The sequence below is a fragment of the Artemia sp. Qi Xiang Cuo genome, chromosome 12 (assembly GCF_049724085.1).
Source record: "Artemia sp. Qi Xiang Cuo chromosome 12, ASM4972408v1, whole genome shotgun sequence".
Taxonomy (NCBI): domain Eukaryota; kingdom Metazoa; phylum Arthropoda; class Branchiopoda; order Anostraca; family Artemiidae; genus Artemia; species Artemia sp. Qi Xiang Cuo.
Window position 1 is genome coordinate 3,524,623 of NC_142805.1, and position 15,262 is coordinate 3,539,884.

The following is a 15,262-nucleotide window of genomic DNA, read 5'->3' on the forward strand; positions in this document are numbered from 1 at the left end:
AATTTGTTTTTTTAAACACACACGCGGTTAAAAGACATACAATACCGAACAAGTGAGCGAGTCAAAAATCAAAATGAAGAGCAAAGACACACACGGTTAGAAGAAAAGTGGCGGTGTGTCAAAAACAAAAATGAAAAGCAAAGACACGCAGTTAGACAACATACAACACCAAGCATGTGAGCAAGTCAAACATGAAAATGAAGAGCAAATACACAAACGGTTAGAAGAATAGCGGCGGCTTGTCAAAAATGAAAATGAAGCGCAAAGACAAACGCGGCTAGAAAACAAGCGAAAGCGAACATGTGAGCGAATCAATGAAAATCAACCTGGACAGAAAGAATAAAAACATTTCAAAATTGAAAATGATAGTGATGATGATTGGGTTTTGGATTTTGGCATGAACAAGGTTATCAATGCCTACCATACCTTTGAAAATCAAAACTATGGACTAGATAAATCGTTGGAAGAAAAAAAAGTGTCTGTCCCACCACCAGAACAATTAAAAGAAACAAAGGTTCTGCGATATGCCTTTCGTAATGACAAAAGACAAGCCAGGGTAAAAGAAGAAGCTTTTGTCCCACCACCTGAACAATTAAAAGAAACAAAGGTGGTCGTAAATGCCTTCCATAACTTTGAAAATAAAAAACTGGAGTAGATAAATCATTGGAAGAAAAATAAGTTTTTGACCCACCACCTGAACAATTAAAAGAAACAAAGTCTCTGCGATATGTCTTTCATAATGACAAAAGACTAGCCGAGGCAACAGTTAAAGGTAAAAAAATGCAAGTCTACAAAGGCACCACTTTTAACTTAAAGTCCATTTGGACGCTTAATGACATCAAGAAAAGGCTCAAATTGTCTGCGTTTAGAAGACAAGCGACAGTGAGAATCTACATATAGAAGCCTGCCGCATGCCAAGTGCCAGGGCCCGGCGTTGAAGCCGCCGGTTTTCCGCTACTTTTGTTGTTATATATATTACTATATATATAAAACTTACTATATATGTAAAATTAGTGCTTTATTGCTGAAATTATACGTTCGATGTGAATTTCAGATCACGGAACAAAATAAAAATTTACCAAGTTCAAACTAAGTAATATAAATGACAAATACATAGTTTTGCAAGCAAGTAAAAAATATAGAGACCAAGTTTTTAGAAAAGAAGTCAATATTGAGAATAGACAACTGTCAACAAATCAGTAAATATTCAATTATCTCTTATAAAGAAGAAAAACGAACTTAAACAAAAAAGTTCTCAAGCTTGGATTCCCTCAGTAGTTCCTTTTCTGTTTTGCTACATCGATGAATTTGGCGAGAAAAAGAAAACAGACTGTTTTTGAGTTTTGATCGGTTCACTATTATACGTAAGGATTCTTCATTTTGCTGGGAAGTCATTTTTTGTTTTTCTTTTCTTGTTTTGGGCGTGATAAGTTATTATATGGTTCCAGCAGAGTATTATGGCGTTTTCTGTGAGGAAGAGTATACTCAGTGTGATTTTTAGTGCTTTTGACGTTGAAGAATGAGTGTGGAGGTTACTATTTCTTTCAATTTTTTTTTATCCTAGGGACGGGAAACTTGGTGTGAGATCAGCAATGAATAATGTTTAATTAAGTTTGCAGAGTCCCTAGAAGAATAGTCCCTAGCCCCTTTAAAGTCCCTAGAAGAATAATCCCTAGTCCCTATATAGTCCCTAGAAGAATTTGAAAAATATCCAATCCTTTTTAACGCTATTTTTCAAGCACCTTTAGCTCGTGATAAGAATGAAACTTCCAATAATATTCCTATCCCTTCCAACAAATACTTGTTCTCTGGTGAATTAGTAAACAAAAGTCCCGGCACACGAAGTACGTTCAGAGTTCAGAGTTTTTATTCCACAATACATACACAATCCAATCACAACACTCCTAATCCCCCTCGAAAGGCTCCATGCGTTTCGAAAGACATCTATGCGTTTTTGATATACCAGCACAAATTTACGTGGAGAGTGGTGTGGGGTTAAAAAGTCAAAATTATTCTTAGACAGTTATATATATTTTATACATACTTTTTTTTATTAGAGGCTAGGATTGATTAAACCTCCACATTCGTTGTCAGAAATTAGCTTCAGAATGTCTACATCAGTTTAAGGTCAAAGCTGAAGTTGAGATTATAGGCTACTTACGGTCTAATAAATTTCTTTACTTTTTTAGGTGGAGTGCCCAAAAATGTCGCCAGAAGCTCCCTCTCAATCCAGCTACTCATCTTCGTATTTTTGTGCGTCAGAGCAAAGCTGTATGCACTTATTATGTTATTATCCCTGGGTAAGATTGATTATTATGTTAAAGCAATCATGTATGCACGACTTCTTTTGGAGGGATGATTTTGGAGGGGGGGGTAGACAGAGAAAAGAGAAACTTTAGCCGAAATTACAAGAAAAACAGAATGAATCTTTCGAGTTTGGGAAAAGAGATTAATCCAAAATGATTCTACTCTTGTACTTGTCCGTGTTAAAAAAAAAAAAAAAAAAAAAAAATCAACGAATATTTACTTGCTTATTCACCATTAAAGAAGTGACATCTGGCAACTAAATTGCATCCTTCACAAAATAATTTTTGGTAAATAAATTGACATAAGGACCGACCCATAGAACAAGTAACCTAAACTCAACAAAAATTAATTTGTAACGACATAAACATAAAACAATTTGCTTTTCATTGTAATTCCAAATATGTAAAATATGCCGAGTTCAAAGTACCTCCCAATAAGTAAATTTGTATAATGTCAGAAAAAGAGGGGGAGACCCCCAAAATTTAACCTGTCTTGCTGAAAATTGCACTATCGAATTTGTGATGTCTAATAAAACATCTGAAGAATTTTCAAGCCTTTAGGCATGAAAATGTCAACTTTCTTTTTTTTTTGCTTATCATAAGACAGTACGTGGTTTTTGGTTTGTTTGTTCGTTTTTTGTTTCTTCTTTTTTCTTTTTTTTATCGAGGGACGACCGTATCCAACCAGTGTTCATAGAATTTTGGAAGGGGTTTCGCTTGAACTAAAATTACAAAGTTTCATTAGAACCAAAATTGTAATAGAATAACTGGGTCTGCTTCGACCCAGTTTTTGCCTTTGCAACTCATTATAAGCATACAAATTTAAAAGTATCCATTTAAAAAAAAATCGAAGTCTGAAAATTTGTTTTGATGAGTTTTGAAGCAAACTTTCCAAGTTTTAAGGCCTTTCTTAAGAACCAAAAGTGCTCAGAGGGCAACTAGGTTTGCTGACGCCCTATTTATTCTCTTTTGCTCTAAAAAAATTCTAGTTCAAGCATTTTGACGAGAAATTAGTAACTAAAATATTTGCAACGACCAATCAATCAATCAATCAATTTATTCAATCAATAAACTCAACAAAATACACTTCAATATAAACTCCCCCGTAAGGCTCTATGACCAGAAAAGAAAAACCAGAGGAGAAACAAAAATGAAACAAATACAGAAAAAAACAAAAACATTTTCAACATCATGCATTCACACCTTTAAGAGACTCAACACAAGAAAAAAAAATCAATAAATAAAAAAACCCATAAAATACAATGATCCACATAAAAATAAAGAAGCTAAAGAAAAAAAATCCAAAATTTAAAAACTAAGCAGGGGACTAACAAGCAATCAATTTATTCCACGTGGATCACCCTGTGATCAATCAATCAATCATTTTATTCAACCAATATATTTACGGCAAAAACATTTCAATATAGAACCCCCCGTAAGGTTTTAAGGCCAGGAAAAAAACAGGGGAAAAACCGAAATGGCATAAATACTATAAAAAAAAAAGTATTTTCAATATAATACAATTCATTTCAACCTTTCAAAGACGCAACACACACACACAAAACAAAGAAGAGAAAAAAACAATATTTAAAAAACCCCCAAAAAGCGATTTTATGAGACCCCCCCCCCCCAAACAAACAAAAAAAGATGTAGGAGAATCCAATAAATTAAACCAAATTCTAAATATATATTTGAAACCAAACCACAAAAAATATTAGACAAACTCAGTACCCCTCACAACAAATATTTCCAACCCAGGCTAGTGTCACCCCCCTCCCAAAAATAATAATAATAAAATTAACAGAAATATATTTAAACATGAAAAATCAAGACATTAAAACATTTCTTAAGATTCTTTTGGAAGTACCAAACGAGTGACATTCTTGAGCTGTCTCAAGTAGGCCATTCCAAACGATATGACAAGCAGTTAATGGATTAATGTCAGACCTCACCGATGGAGTAAATAAAATATTAATATTCCTTGAATTGCGAAGATGATGCGAAGACCTCTCAGTGACGAAAGAAGGAGTAGTTTGAAGGGCTGTGGGAACATCACCATGAATTTGATGAAAAGTGAAAGACGCACACGAAAGAATGTAGAGAGACTGCAAATCAAGTAATAGGCTAGTTGGGTTAGTTTTAGTACAATTTGTTTCCTGTTTTGGAAGTACCAAACGAGTGACATTCTTGAGCTGACTCAGGTAGGCTATTCCAAACGATATGACAAGCAGTTAAGGGATTAATGTCAGACCTCACCGATGGAGTAAATAAAATATTAATATTCCTTGAATTGCGAAGATGATGCGAAGACCTATCAGTGACGACAAAAGGAGTAGTTTGAAGGGCTGTGGGAACATCACCATGAATTTGATGAAAAGTGAAAGACGCACACGAAAGAGTGTAGAGAGACTGCAAATCAAGTAATAGGCTAGTTGGGTTAGTTTTAGTACAATTTGTTTCCTGTATAAGCCTTCTTGCCTTATCATATAACTTAGAAAGTGGTTTCAGAAAATAAGAGAAAGTTGACATCCATATTGTAGGGCAATTAGAGACGTAGGACTGAACTAAGCAATGGAACATAATTTTTAAAACTGATCCAGGAAAAATGGGCTTTAGCTTCCTCAAAATTCCAAGACTCCTTGAGATCTACATATTAATTAGTCCAATATGATGCTTGAATGAAAGGTTTTCATCGAGAAATCGGACATACCGATCCTTAGATCTACTGAGAGAGCCCCTTGAAAGCTGGATATTAGTTAACTCAGGGCACGCCATAGAAATAAGTGAAAAAATAAAAAAAATTGACTTCGCAAAATTTATGGCATGCCAATTTGAATCAAACAAACGCACGACTCTCTCAAAAAGGTCAACTAATTTGGGAAGCATCTCAGACTCAGTTCCTACTACAGTACCGATGGTACTGTCATCAGCGAAAGCAACGAGAGTGTCCATTTTTAGCATTGAAAGGTTCAGGATGACATAGACGAAAGCGAACTGTAGGTTTTGATTCATAACCGCAACTTTAAAGTCATTAACATAAATCATAAACAGAAACGGTCAAAGAATAAAACCTCGAGGAAAACCAAGCTCAACTTCGGACAAAAAGGGGGAAAGGGAATCTACGGAGGTAGTTCTACCTGACAAATAGAAATCAACCCAAGCATGAGCCTGTCCTTTTACACCATTGTGTGATAGCTTATACAGCAGAATCTCATGAGTTAAAGAGTCAAAAGCCTTACGGAGATCTAGGAATATAGCTGCAGGAATCAAACCAGAGTCAAGCGCGGTGTGGAGAAAATTTAAAAAAGTTACACACGCAAGCTCCGTAGAATTTTTAGCTCGGAAGCCAAACTGAAAATCATGAAAAAATATTTTAGTATCTAGAAAAGCAAGTAGACGGGAAAACACGGTCTATTCAAAAATTTTGCTAAAAACAGACAGCAAAGATATAGGGCGATAATTGGCTGGGTCACTTCTTGGTCCACCTTTTTATAAGATAATTACTCTAGCTCACTTAAGAGAACTTGGGAAAATCCCATTTTCAAAAGAAAGATTTATAAGCTTTGTCAATGGAGAAATAATTGAAGGAAGAATGAACTTAACTACCATAGTTGGAATACAGTCAGAGCCAGACGACGAAGAACCCTTCAAGCTATTTATAGTCCTGGCTACTTCAACGTCAGCAGCAGCCGGATCTAACACCATTGATTTGAGACAAGGCGGACCAAGATAAGATTTGTAATCTGGTTGTGACTGTGAAGACCTGACTGAAGAAGCAGTGGTTTTCCCCAATTATTGGCAAAATATAATGTAAATGCTTCTTGAACAGATGGAATACCCTCAACAACCACATCACCAACAACAAGACTTGGAGGGATAGAAGGGGCTGGAAAAAAACGTTTGAGGATGGAATCGATCACTTGCCAGGTTTTTCGGATATCTTTCCCACAATCTGAGAAATTTTTGGAATAATAAAGGAATTTAGCCTTCCGGCATAAAGAATTGAAAACATTCCTGTAGAGATTGAATTGCTGAAGACGTGCAGCATTCAAAGATGGCTTTGCTGACTTAAAAGCTTTCCAGAGATTATTTTTTCTTCTCCAACTCTTTAGAAGACCAGGGGTCATCCATGGGTTAAGAGGAATAGATCTTTTTGACCTTGAAGTAGAGGAGGACAGAGCACATACGTCAAAAAGACTCCTTCACTGACTCATAAAAGTAGGCAAACTTTGAACAAAAATCATTATCGGCACCAAAAATATTCCATGTCTTCTCAGCTAAATGGGATCTAATGCGGATCAATTCATTCAAACGAAACTTAAAAGAAGCTGAAGCAGATGCTGGAGTGTCCCTATTCAATGTTTTTTCAAGGATAAAACTGGAAAATACAGGAAAATGGTCTGAAATATCACTCACTACAACAGAATTCCGAAGCAAATTAAGAGACGAAAAAAGATTATCAATTAAAGACTCTGACGTATCAGTTACACGTGTCTGAATACAGGTTGTTGGTAGAACCCCAGCAGCGAACATATCTGAGAGAAAATCCACCGTAGTAGAGGAAGCCATGTCAATTAGATTTAAGTTAAAGTCTCCTATTATTATAAGTTCACATGGACGTCAGCCCATTAAATCCAAGACCTCGTCAAGGACCTGGAGAAAAGAAGGGACAGATCCACTGGGAGATCTATAAACGTTACCAATTATCAATGCATTATTTTTTTAAATTGATTTCAATAAACTGGGATTCAAAAACCCCTTCGTCATTCCTTGACAGATCGCTTCGATCAGTTTAGGGGAAAATATCAGATATATAAATTACTAGTCCAACCTTTGCCATCCTTCTGCGATTTAGTCGCTCCATTTTGTAACCGGGTATATCTAAAAGCATTTCATTGCTAGAATTAAGTAAAGTCTCACATAATCCGATAATATCGGGTCGCCCATCAAAAACTATCTGCCTCAACTGATCAATCGATGAGCAAAGTTCCTGAGTATTGAGTTGAAGGACCGAAAAATGATCATCTCGTCTAGTAGCCCACTTGAAATCAGAAACATGCTTACTAGTAATTGATTGGGAAGTATTTAGGGAATTTCTTTTAATTTGACCAATAGAATTATTAATAATACTAAAAACATCTAAGGGGTTTCTTTGTAACTGAAGTAAACGCCCATCAAGGGAGTAAAAATCCCCAAAGCCTGAGTTAGAAAAATTCATATAATTTAAAGAGACTATGTATCAAACCTGCACCGCAACACACACAAAATAAAATAAATAAAAAAATAACTAAGAGGCTATAAATAAAAGGAAAAAATAAATAAATAAATAAAATCACAACAATCATACCAATACTGCAACACTGCAAGATACTAAACATATGAAAAAAAAAAAAAAAAAATTATTTTTAAACACACTCGGCTACAGTATGAATTTTTCTAGTGACACTTTCACCGTTAGCCCTTGCCAAAATTTGCCCACGATCAGTCCAAACATTTCTATGTCCAAATTTGTCCTTAGCGGCATATAGTATCTCACGTCGCCTCTTTGTCAATGCTTCCGATAGGAAAATTCCACTTGAAGCTAACCTGGCTTTTGCTTTGAAGACTTTCTTCGCTATATCACTATTAGCAAATTTAACTAAGACAGGAGGAACTTTGTCGTTTAGGGAGGTATCGGTTAAAGCAGGAAAAATTTGAATCTGTAGGTATTCCTAATTTGGACAACATTAATTTCAGTCAGGTTCATTTGGTTACGAAAACTTGCAGGATTGTTGATTGGAGGTCAGATCCGGACTGCTGCTCAACAGCATGCAAAATTTGCGAATGAAGCAGCACTTCTTGTTCAAATGAATCTAGTTTCATCTCAATTTTTATGATTTTCTCTTCTTGATTTATAATTTGGTTGCGAAGCGTTTTCAGCGACTGTTCAATTTTTTCAAATTTTGGTTGATAATCAAGAGTAATAGCGTCATATATTTGACAAATAATGTCGTGGGATGATTGGCGGAAAGAATCAGCATCCGAAAACCTTTCATTAACCTTCTTAATTATATTTTGCATTAACTCTGGCTTAGTTTTTTCCAGGTCAAGTTCCGTAGAAGTGACTTTATCCATCAACGAAGAACATTCTCCTGTATTAGATTCCTTAATTGTTAATGCATTATATGCCTTGGAAAGGAATTTATAATCATCGGGCGAGTTTTTCAGGTCCCCAAATATATCCTTTAGCCTACACCTGGAGTATGTTTTGTTGAAGTTTGGCCGATGCTTTGATTATATTGCGATGGATTGACTTCAATCAGTCTGTATTCACCGTGCGTCCCATAGACAAATACCAAATATGATGGCTTTGCTGTGCTATCCTTGGAGACTTTTAGTATCTTTACTGGCCAATGAGGATATTTTTGAAGTTAGCTAACGCGATATCAAACTCTTTAAATGCAGGCATTTCCTAATAACAAGAGGAAAAAAGTAAAAGCAACTTATATTTATGTAAGTTAAGAACCTTAATGAAAAATTTAGTTGAAATAATGCTCCAAAGATTCCATAATATATATCCAAAATATTCCATATAATCCACTAATATCAGTCTATTTCAATACCAATTAGTTTGGCACCAAAGATGAACACGGATCAATTCGCTCACAGTATGCTTACTCAAGAAAAGTCAATTGCGTAACAAATTTCACCTGTGTTTTAATCCGTTTAGTTGAAGAAACCAGTTCTTTATTGTTCAGAGACTATAAAATATCCCTTTTCAAGCTAGGTGTTCACTGAATGAATGCTAGTGAAATATGATGTCTGTATTTTTGCTGTCAGTTTGCTTCGCTTTCAATTTACTTTCGGTTCGTAACTGAGAGCTTTTAGTTGAGTTATAGTTGAGGGGTTTATTTTGCAGGATAATTTCTGTTCGTTTTGAAGAAAACTTGAACCTAATAACATAGTAGCAATAAATTCAGTAGTACTGGAGAGCTAAACAGCATTGACGCTGCAAAAGTCCTCAAAGAAGTACAAAGAATCTTGAAATTTTTTTTTTAAAGGAATATGGCTCAGCTTGCTTAGTCTTTTGTTTTATGGCCGAGTAATATGTTTAAAATCTTAAGCGTTATTCTTCCAGTAACATTGTGAGTCAACTTTCTAAGAGAAAAGCTAAAAAATGATTTTCATATTATGATAAAAGGTAAGCATGCCAAGATTTTTTTTAGTTATCTTATGCTATTTTGTTAATTAGTACTTGCCATGATTTTCGGAAATTCCTGACCAGTTGCTTATTTTGTCAGATAAGGAATATTCCTGATCTACCAAGATTTTTTTTCTAGTATTTTACCTACTCTTTTGCTCTTGCTTTGGCAGCGCTCAACATATTTGTTCGTATGCATTTCCTTATGAAGCTGATCCTCTACCTAGCGTATTTTGCGTTTTACTCAGTTGCGATTTTGGAATTAAGGCAAGATATTTTTCAAGTAAGTACTCTCATTTGGTTGTGCGGATTTATGTCTTTGAATGTGCATAACTTTAGTACGCCTTGAGTGGACGGGGGTTAGCAACGCAATTTCCAATGAAAGTCCAAAAGTTGGACAAACTAGCAACAATTGAATAGGGAGCAGACTTACGCAAAATTGAGTAGTACGTAGTTTGTGTTGAAATAATAACAAGATATATAAAGTAAAGAATAAAAAATCACAAATTAGTTCTCGAGAGGGCAAACCAAGTCTGGATCGAAAAGGGTAATATCTAGTGCTGTTTTATAGTAATTAGCACCCTATCTGGCCTTGATCTCTCACAATTACAAGTTAATGCCGGAGGAAACTGCCACATGTAAGTACTGTTGGCACTGAACAGCGGAAAAGAAGGTTTACTGGTTTGTACCACTGGTAGGGACTTTCAGGACTGAAGCAGAGCTCCCTGGAAAACTTTTCCAAAAAGAGCTACCAAAAAAAGTCATAAAAAGACGGAAACGTCGATATTTTCGTTTATTAAAGTTGTTATTTTGCTTGTTATAAAAAAAAAGTTTCAACAGCTACGAATATACTACTTAGATTGTGCATCCACACTATTTTTAGGACTTGTTCGACTTTTTTTTCTATTTGTACCGTTAATACAAAAGTATCCCTTTCCACTTGCATCACCCTTTCAACAGACATTGCGTATACATGTCTACTATATCATAATAACAATTATAGTCATAATAGTTTTTAGTCAGGAATAGTAATTCCCACCCAATCAAATGGGGAGGAAAAAGTCTCCTGGACTTGGATTATGCTGATAATTTAAGCATCCTAGATGAAAGTGTGAGCAAAATGAATGAAGTTTTAGAGGTTTTGCGAGTTCAGGGTGCTAGAATTGGTTTGAAAATTAATGTTAGGAAGACTAAGTCACTAAGGCTAGGAATAGGTGAAGATGAAAAGGTGGCGTTGGGTAATGAGAAGATGGATTAGGTGGGCAGCTTCACTTACCTTGGTAGTATTATTAGTGAAGAGGGTGGGAGCAGTGAAGATGTTAAAAATAGAATAGGCAAGGCTCAGGGTGTTTTTTCACAGTTAAAAAAAGTCTGGAAGACTAGGAAGATAAGTCTGCAAACCAAGATTAGAATATTAGAAGCTACAGTGATGACAGTTGTCAAATATGGTTCTGAAGCATGGGCGCTCCGAAGAGCAGATGAAGATTTGCTAGATATTTTCCAGCAAAATTGCTTACGGATTGTTCTGGGTACACGGCTGACTGACCGTATTTCAAACAATAGGATATACGAAAACTGTGGTTCAATACCGCCCTAAAGGGCTATATTGAAAGAAATGTTGAGGTGGCTGGGGCACGTTGTGCGAATGAAGGATAACAGATCGCCGAAGATTGTTCTTTTCGGCCAACCATCTAGGGCTAAACGAAAAGCAGGTCGTCCCCGTCTGGGGTGGGAGGCCGTCATAAAGAAAGATTTAAAGGAAATGGGAACTTTGTGGGCGGGTGTAAAAAGGAAGGCTTTGAATAGATTGGGGTGAAGGAGGAGCTTGCGTAGCTGTGTTGGCCTCAGGTGGCTTGGTGCTGCGGTGAGTTGTGAGTAGTAGTAGCAGTAGTAACGATAGCAGGATAAGAAGCACACACGACTTTGACATAACACAAAGACTAACATAAATACAAAACAAAAGCATAAATACATATATAAATATAATTATAAAAATACATAGCCGCGTTTTCAGGCTCAGCGGGTTCGAACACGGGTTGCTCTCGTCTAGTGCATCAAGCGTTGTGCATCAGTGTATCAAACACGGGGTTGAAACTTCGAACCCGCTGAAACTAGACGAAAAACTAGAAACTTGAAACTAGAAGAAAACAACCCGTGTTCGAACCCGCTGAGCCTGAAAACGCGGCTATAATACAAATACAAAAATAATACATAAATACAAATACAAAACAAAAACATAAATACAAAGACGAGTCGTTAAGAAAAGAAGGAGCTTCTGGCGACATTTTTGGGCCCTACAGTGATTTTTTTGTAAGTTTACACAGAATCAAATAAACACTCTACATACGTACCCCCCTTGCCTTCCAGCCATATGCTCTTTTTAAAATATTTGGGATTTAGGACTCAAAGCAAGAATGGGTTTCTGGGTGTGCATATAGAAATTAGTGTAATATCTATTTGGTAATTAGTATAAGCAGTATAATACATCTAATGAGTAAAAGCATCTTCCTTCATCCCTATTGCTGAAAGGATCAATGCGTGGCCTATCAGTGGCTTCAGGGTACACCCTTCAGGGCGGAAAACTTTACTTGCATGACCTCTTAGTTGCGTTCGGGTATTTTTTCAGGGTATTGAACCACATTATAAGAAAGATTACAAGAGGGAGTAATTGAGTATGGCAATTCTCAGGGGCGTCGTTTGGGGGAGGCAAGGGCGAGGGCGGCAATTACCCCCCAATAATGTGGAGAAAAAAATAGTATACATCTCATGCCCTTTGACTATCCAGATATGGATCTCTCCTTCCCCCTCCCCCAATAAAAATGCTGGAGATTCGCCCCTGGCAATTGTAGAGGCATTAGCTTTGTTTCTGTAGGAAGTAAATTACTTAGTATTATGTTATTTTTTGGACTCAAACATGCTGAAGAAAAAAAAAATAATAAATAAAAGATAAAGAAACTATAACATAGCTTTAAAAAAAACAACTAATCTGTTAAGTTTCAATTCTTAGGTTAATAACTGAAAAGTGTCTGAATGACCAAATCGAATTTATGGATTTTGAAAAGGTATTCAAGTCAGCCGATAGAAGAGATTTAGTGAAGATCCTATTGTTGTATTTTAAAACAGGCAAATACATTAAAGTGGTTAGGGCTTTGTATTAGAACAATATTGCCCTGACTGAGGTCAGGTTAGTAGCTTGCTGCGTATTGAATCAAGAGCTAACCTGGGTTGTGTTTTATTCCCATGTATGTGTACCATTCTGATGGATTTGTCCGAAAGAACTACTCTGATGGCTGCTCCATATGAGTAGGGGGAAAGGTATTACTCCAGGGGGACCGTCTGCTGCCATCTATAATCGAGTCTAACGGTACAAGACCACACCTCTTTCTACACATGTTTAATGGTTATATTGTTAGTTGGTCATATGGTTTGTTGATTATATGGTTTGATGTTGTTTCATGGTTCTGTTCTGTTTGTTGGTCAACTTGTTTGATGTTTTTTTAAAGTTCTGTTCTGTTTGTTGGTTATATGATTTGAAGTTGTTTCATGGTTCTGTTCTGTTTGTTGGTCAACTTGTTTGATGTTTTTTTCATAGTTCTGTTCTGTTTGTTGGTTATATGATTTGATGTTGTTTCATAGTTCTGTTCTGTTTGTTGGTCAACTTGTTTGATGTTTCTAAGCCTAATGGATACAGACAGAAGTTTACATCATTGCTGGATAAGGCCGTGTCTAACGGGATAGGATCATTGACACCTACTTCTAGGTCAATGGATTTACTTAAGGTTTCTCTTACATCACAAAAGGATGCCGAAACAAAGGAACACTCAGAAATTACTTTTAGGGGATTATTTGGGCGAAACAAATTAATCAATATTTTAAGGATTTTCTTTGGGTGAAACAGTTTGAGACATTTTAGAGGATGATTTGGGGATGAAACTCTTTGGTCGCTATAACGGACAAGTGCACAATATTGGATTAGTGAGAGAATTATGAGTATGAACCACCAATGACTCTAACCACAATGGACCTCAACCTCCAGGGGTCACCTCTCTCCAACCCCTAAGACCCCCTTTCCACCATCCAACTTTTTTTTGAGGACACCCCCAATTTTCAACATAGAGGCTCAATTTAAGAGTTAAAAATATGTAAGAAAAAAGTTAGCAGAACGTCAACTTTAACCTCATCTTTTAGAATTTAGACAAGCGAATGTTTTGACCATCCAGTTCTGTTACTTTTTACCTCACATTTTCAAATATAGCTTTTAGAATGTTACCCCATTTTTTTTAAAGTCCCACCCCACTCACCACTCCCCGTGACCAAAAAATGTTTCCCCATTATGACTTTTGTATTTACGAGTCTTATCGGATCAGCTATTCATGCAAACATCTACCAATAAAATCCATATTAAAAGAAATTTTCATCACTATAAAAATTATAAACTTCGAAACCTATATTTTCAAAGCACATTTTCGACCGATCTGATAAAATTCTTGGCTGGAAACAGTTTGCAGACGCTCCCGAAACGTTGAAAGTTCATTGTTTCCCTAATAAAATTTAGTTCATCTGTATTGTAAGAATCAGAGCAAATTTTGTGGGTTTTCGCAAGAAAATAGCTCGTCTTTAACAAACTTACCAATAGCTAATCGAAACTGTCTATAAATATCTTCATTTTTAGTCCAATTGCGTAGCTGATAAAGAAACATTTGACATTTTTTTCTGATTGGTCGTTTGGTTAGGACGCTAACCTTCTATAGTTTTAGATGCTGTCCGTATTTTTACTTTGTTTTAATATTCAGTAAATTGCAAATTTATGCTTTACCTTGGAAAGGCATAGAGCTTTCGAGCACTACTCTTGTTAATTTCTGCTTGTTTGAGTTTGACTAAATCATCTATTGTATTTTCTGGTCGTTTTGGGTTCAATTTATTTATAAATATTGATTAGCTGAAGTTTTACAATCTATAGATTATTCGATTTTATTTTATTGCTCTTTTTGGTCTAATAGAGTTCTTTACATTTCTTTGAAAACTAGGATTTTTTCTTTGGACGCAAACCTTCTATAGTTTTAGAAGCTATCCGTATTTTTACTTTGTTTTAATATTCAGTAAACTGCAAATTTATGCTTTACCTTTTTTAGGCATAGAGCTTTCGAGAACTGCTCTTGTTAATTTCTGCTTGTTTTGAGTTTGACTCGGTCATCTATTGTATTTTATGCTCGTTTTGGGTCCAGTTTATTTATCAATGCTGATTTGTGGAAGTTTTATGATCTATAGATTGATTAGTTTTATTTTATTGCTCTTTTTTGGTTTAATGGAGTTTAAATTTCTTTAAAAAACAGGGATTTTATCTTAGGACGCAAAACTTCTATAGTTTTAGAGGCTAACCGTATTTTAACATTGTCTTAATGTTGAGTAACCTGCGAATTTATGCTTTACCTTGGAAAGGCACAGAGCTTTCAAACATTGTTCTTGTTAATGTGTGATTGTTTCGAGTTTGACTCGGTCGTCTATTGTATTTTGTGTTCGTTTTGGGTTCAATTTATTTATCAATGCTGATTTGCGGAAGTTTTATGATTTATAGATTATTCGGTGTTATTTTATTGCTCTTTTTTGGTTTAATGGAGTTTACATTTCTTTGAAAAACTGGAATTTTGTCTTAGGACGCAAAACCTTCCATAGTTTTAGAGGCTAACCGTATTTTTAATTTGTTTTATTATTCAGTAAACTGCAAATTTATGCTTTACCTTGGAAAGGCATAGAGCTTTCGAGCACTACTCTTGTT

At 35.6% G+C, this 15,262-nt stretch overlaps 1 protein-coding gene across 1 annotated transcript in view; it reads left to right on the forward strand.

Annotated features, from left to right (window-relative positions):
- Positions 1 to 2,195: 2,195 nt before the first annotated feature.
- Positions 2,196 to 15,262, forward strand: part of LOC148945668 (adenylate cyclase type 2-like) — a 69,623-nt gene continuing 56,556 nt past the window's right edge. The window contains exons 1-2 of the mRNA XM_089097726.1: positions 2,196 to 2,300; positions 9,626 to 9,769. Of these exons, the coding sequence (XP_088953852.1) occupies positions 2,205 to 2,300; positions 9,626 to 9,769 (240 nt within the window). The 5' untranslated portion in view covers positions 2,196 to 2,204. The remainder of the gene's footprint in view (positions 2,301 to 9,625; positions 9,770 to 15,262) is intronic.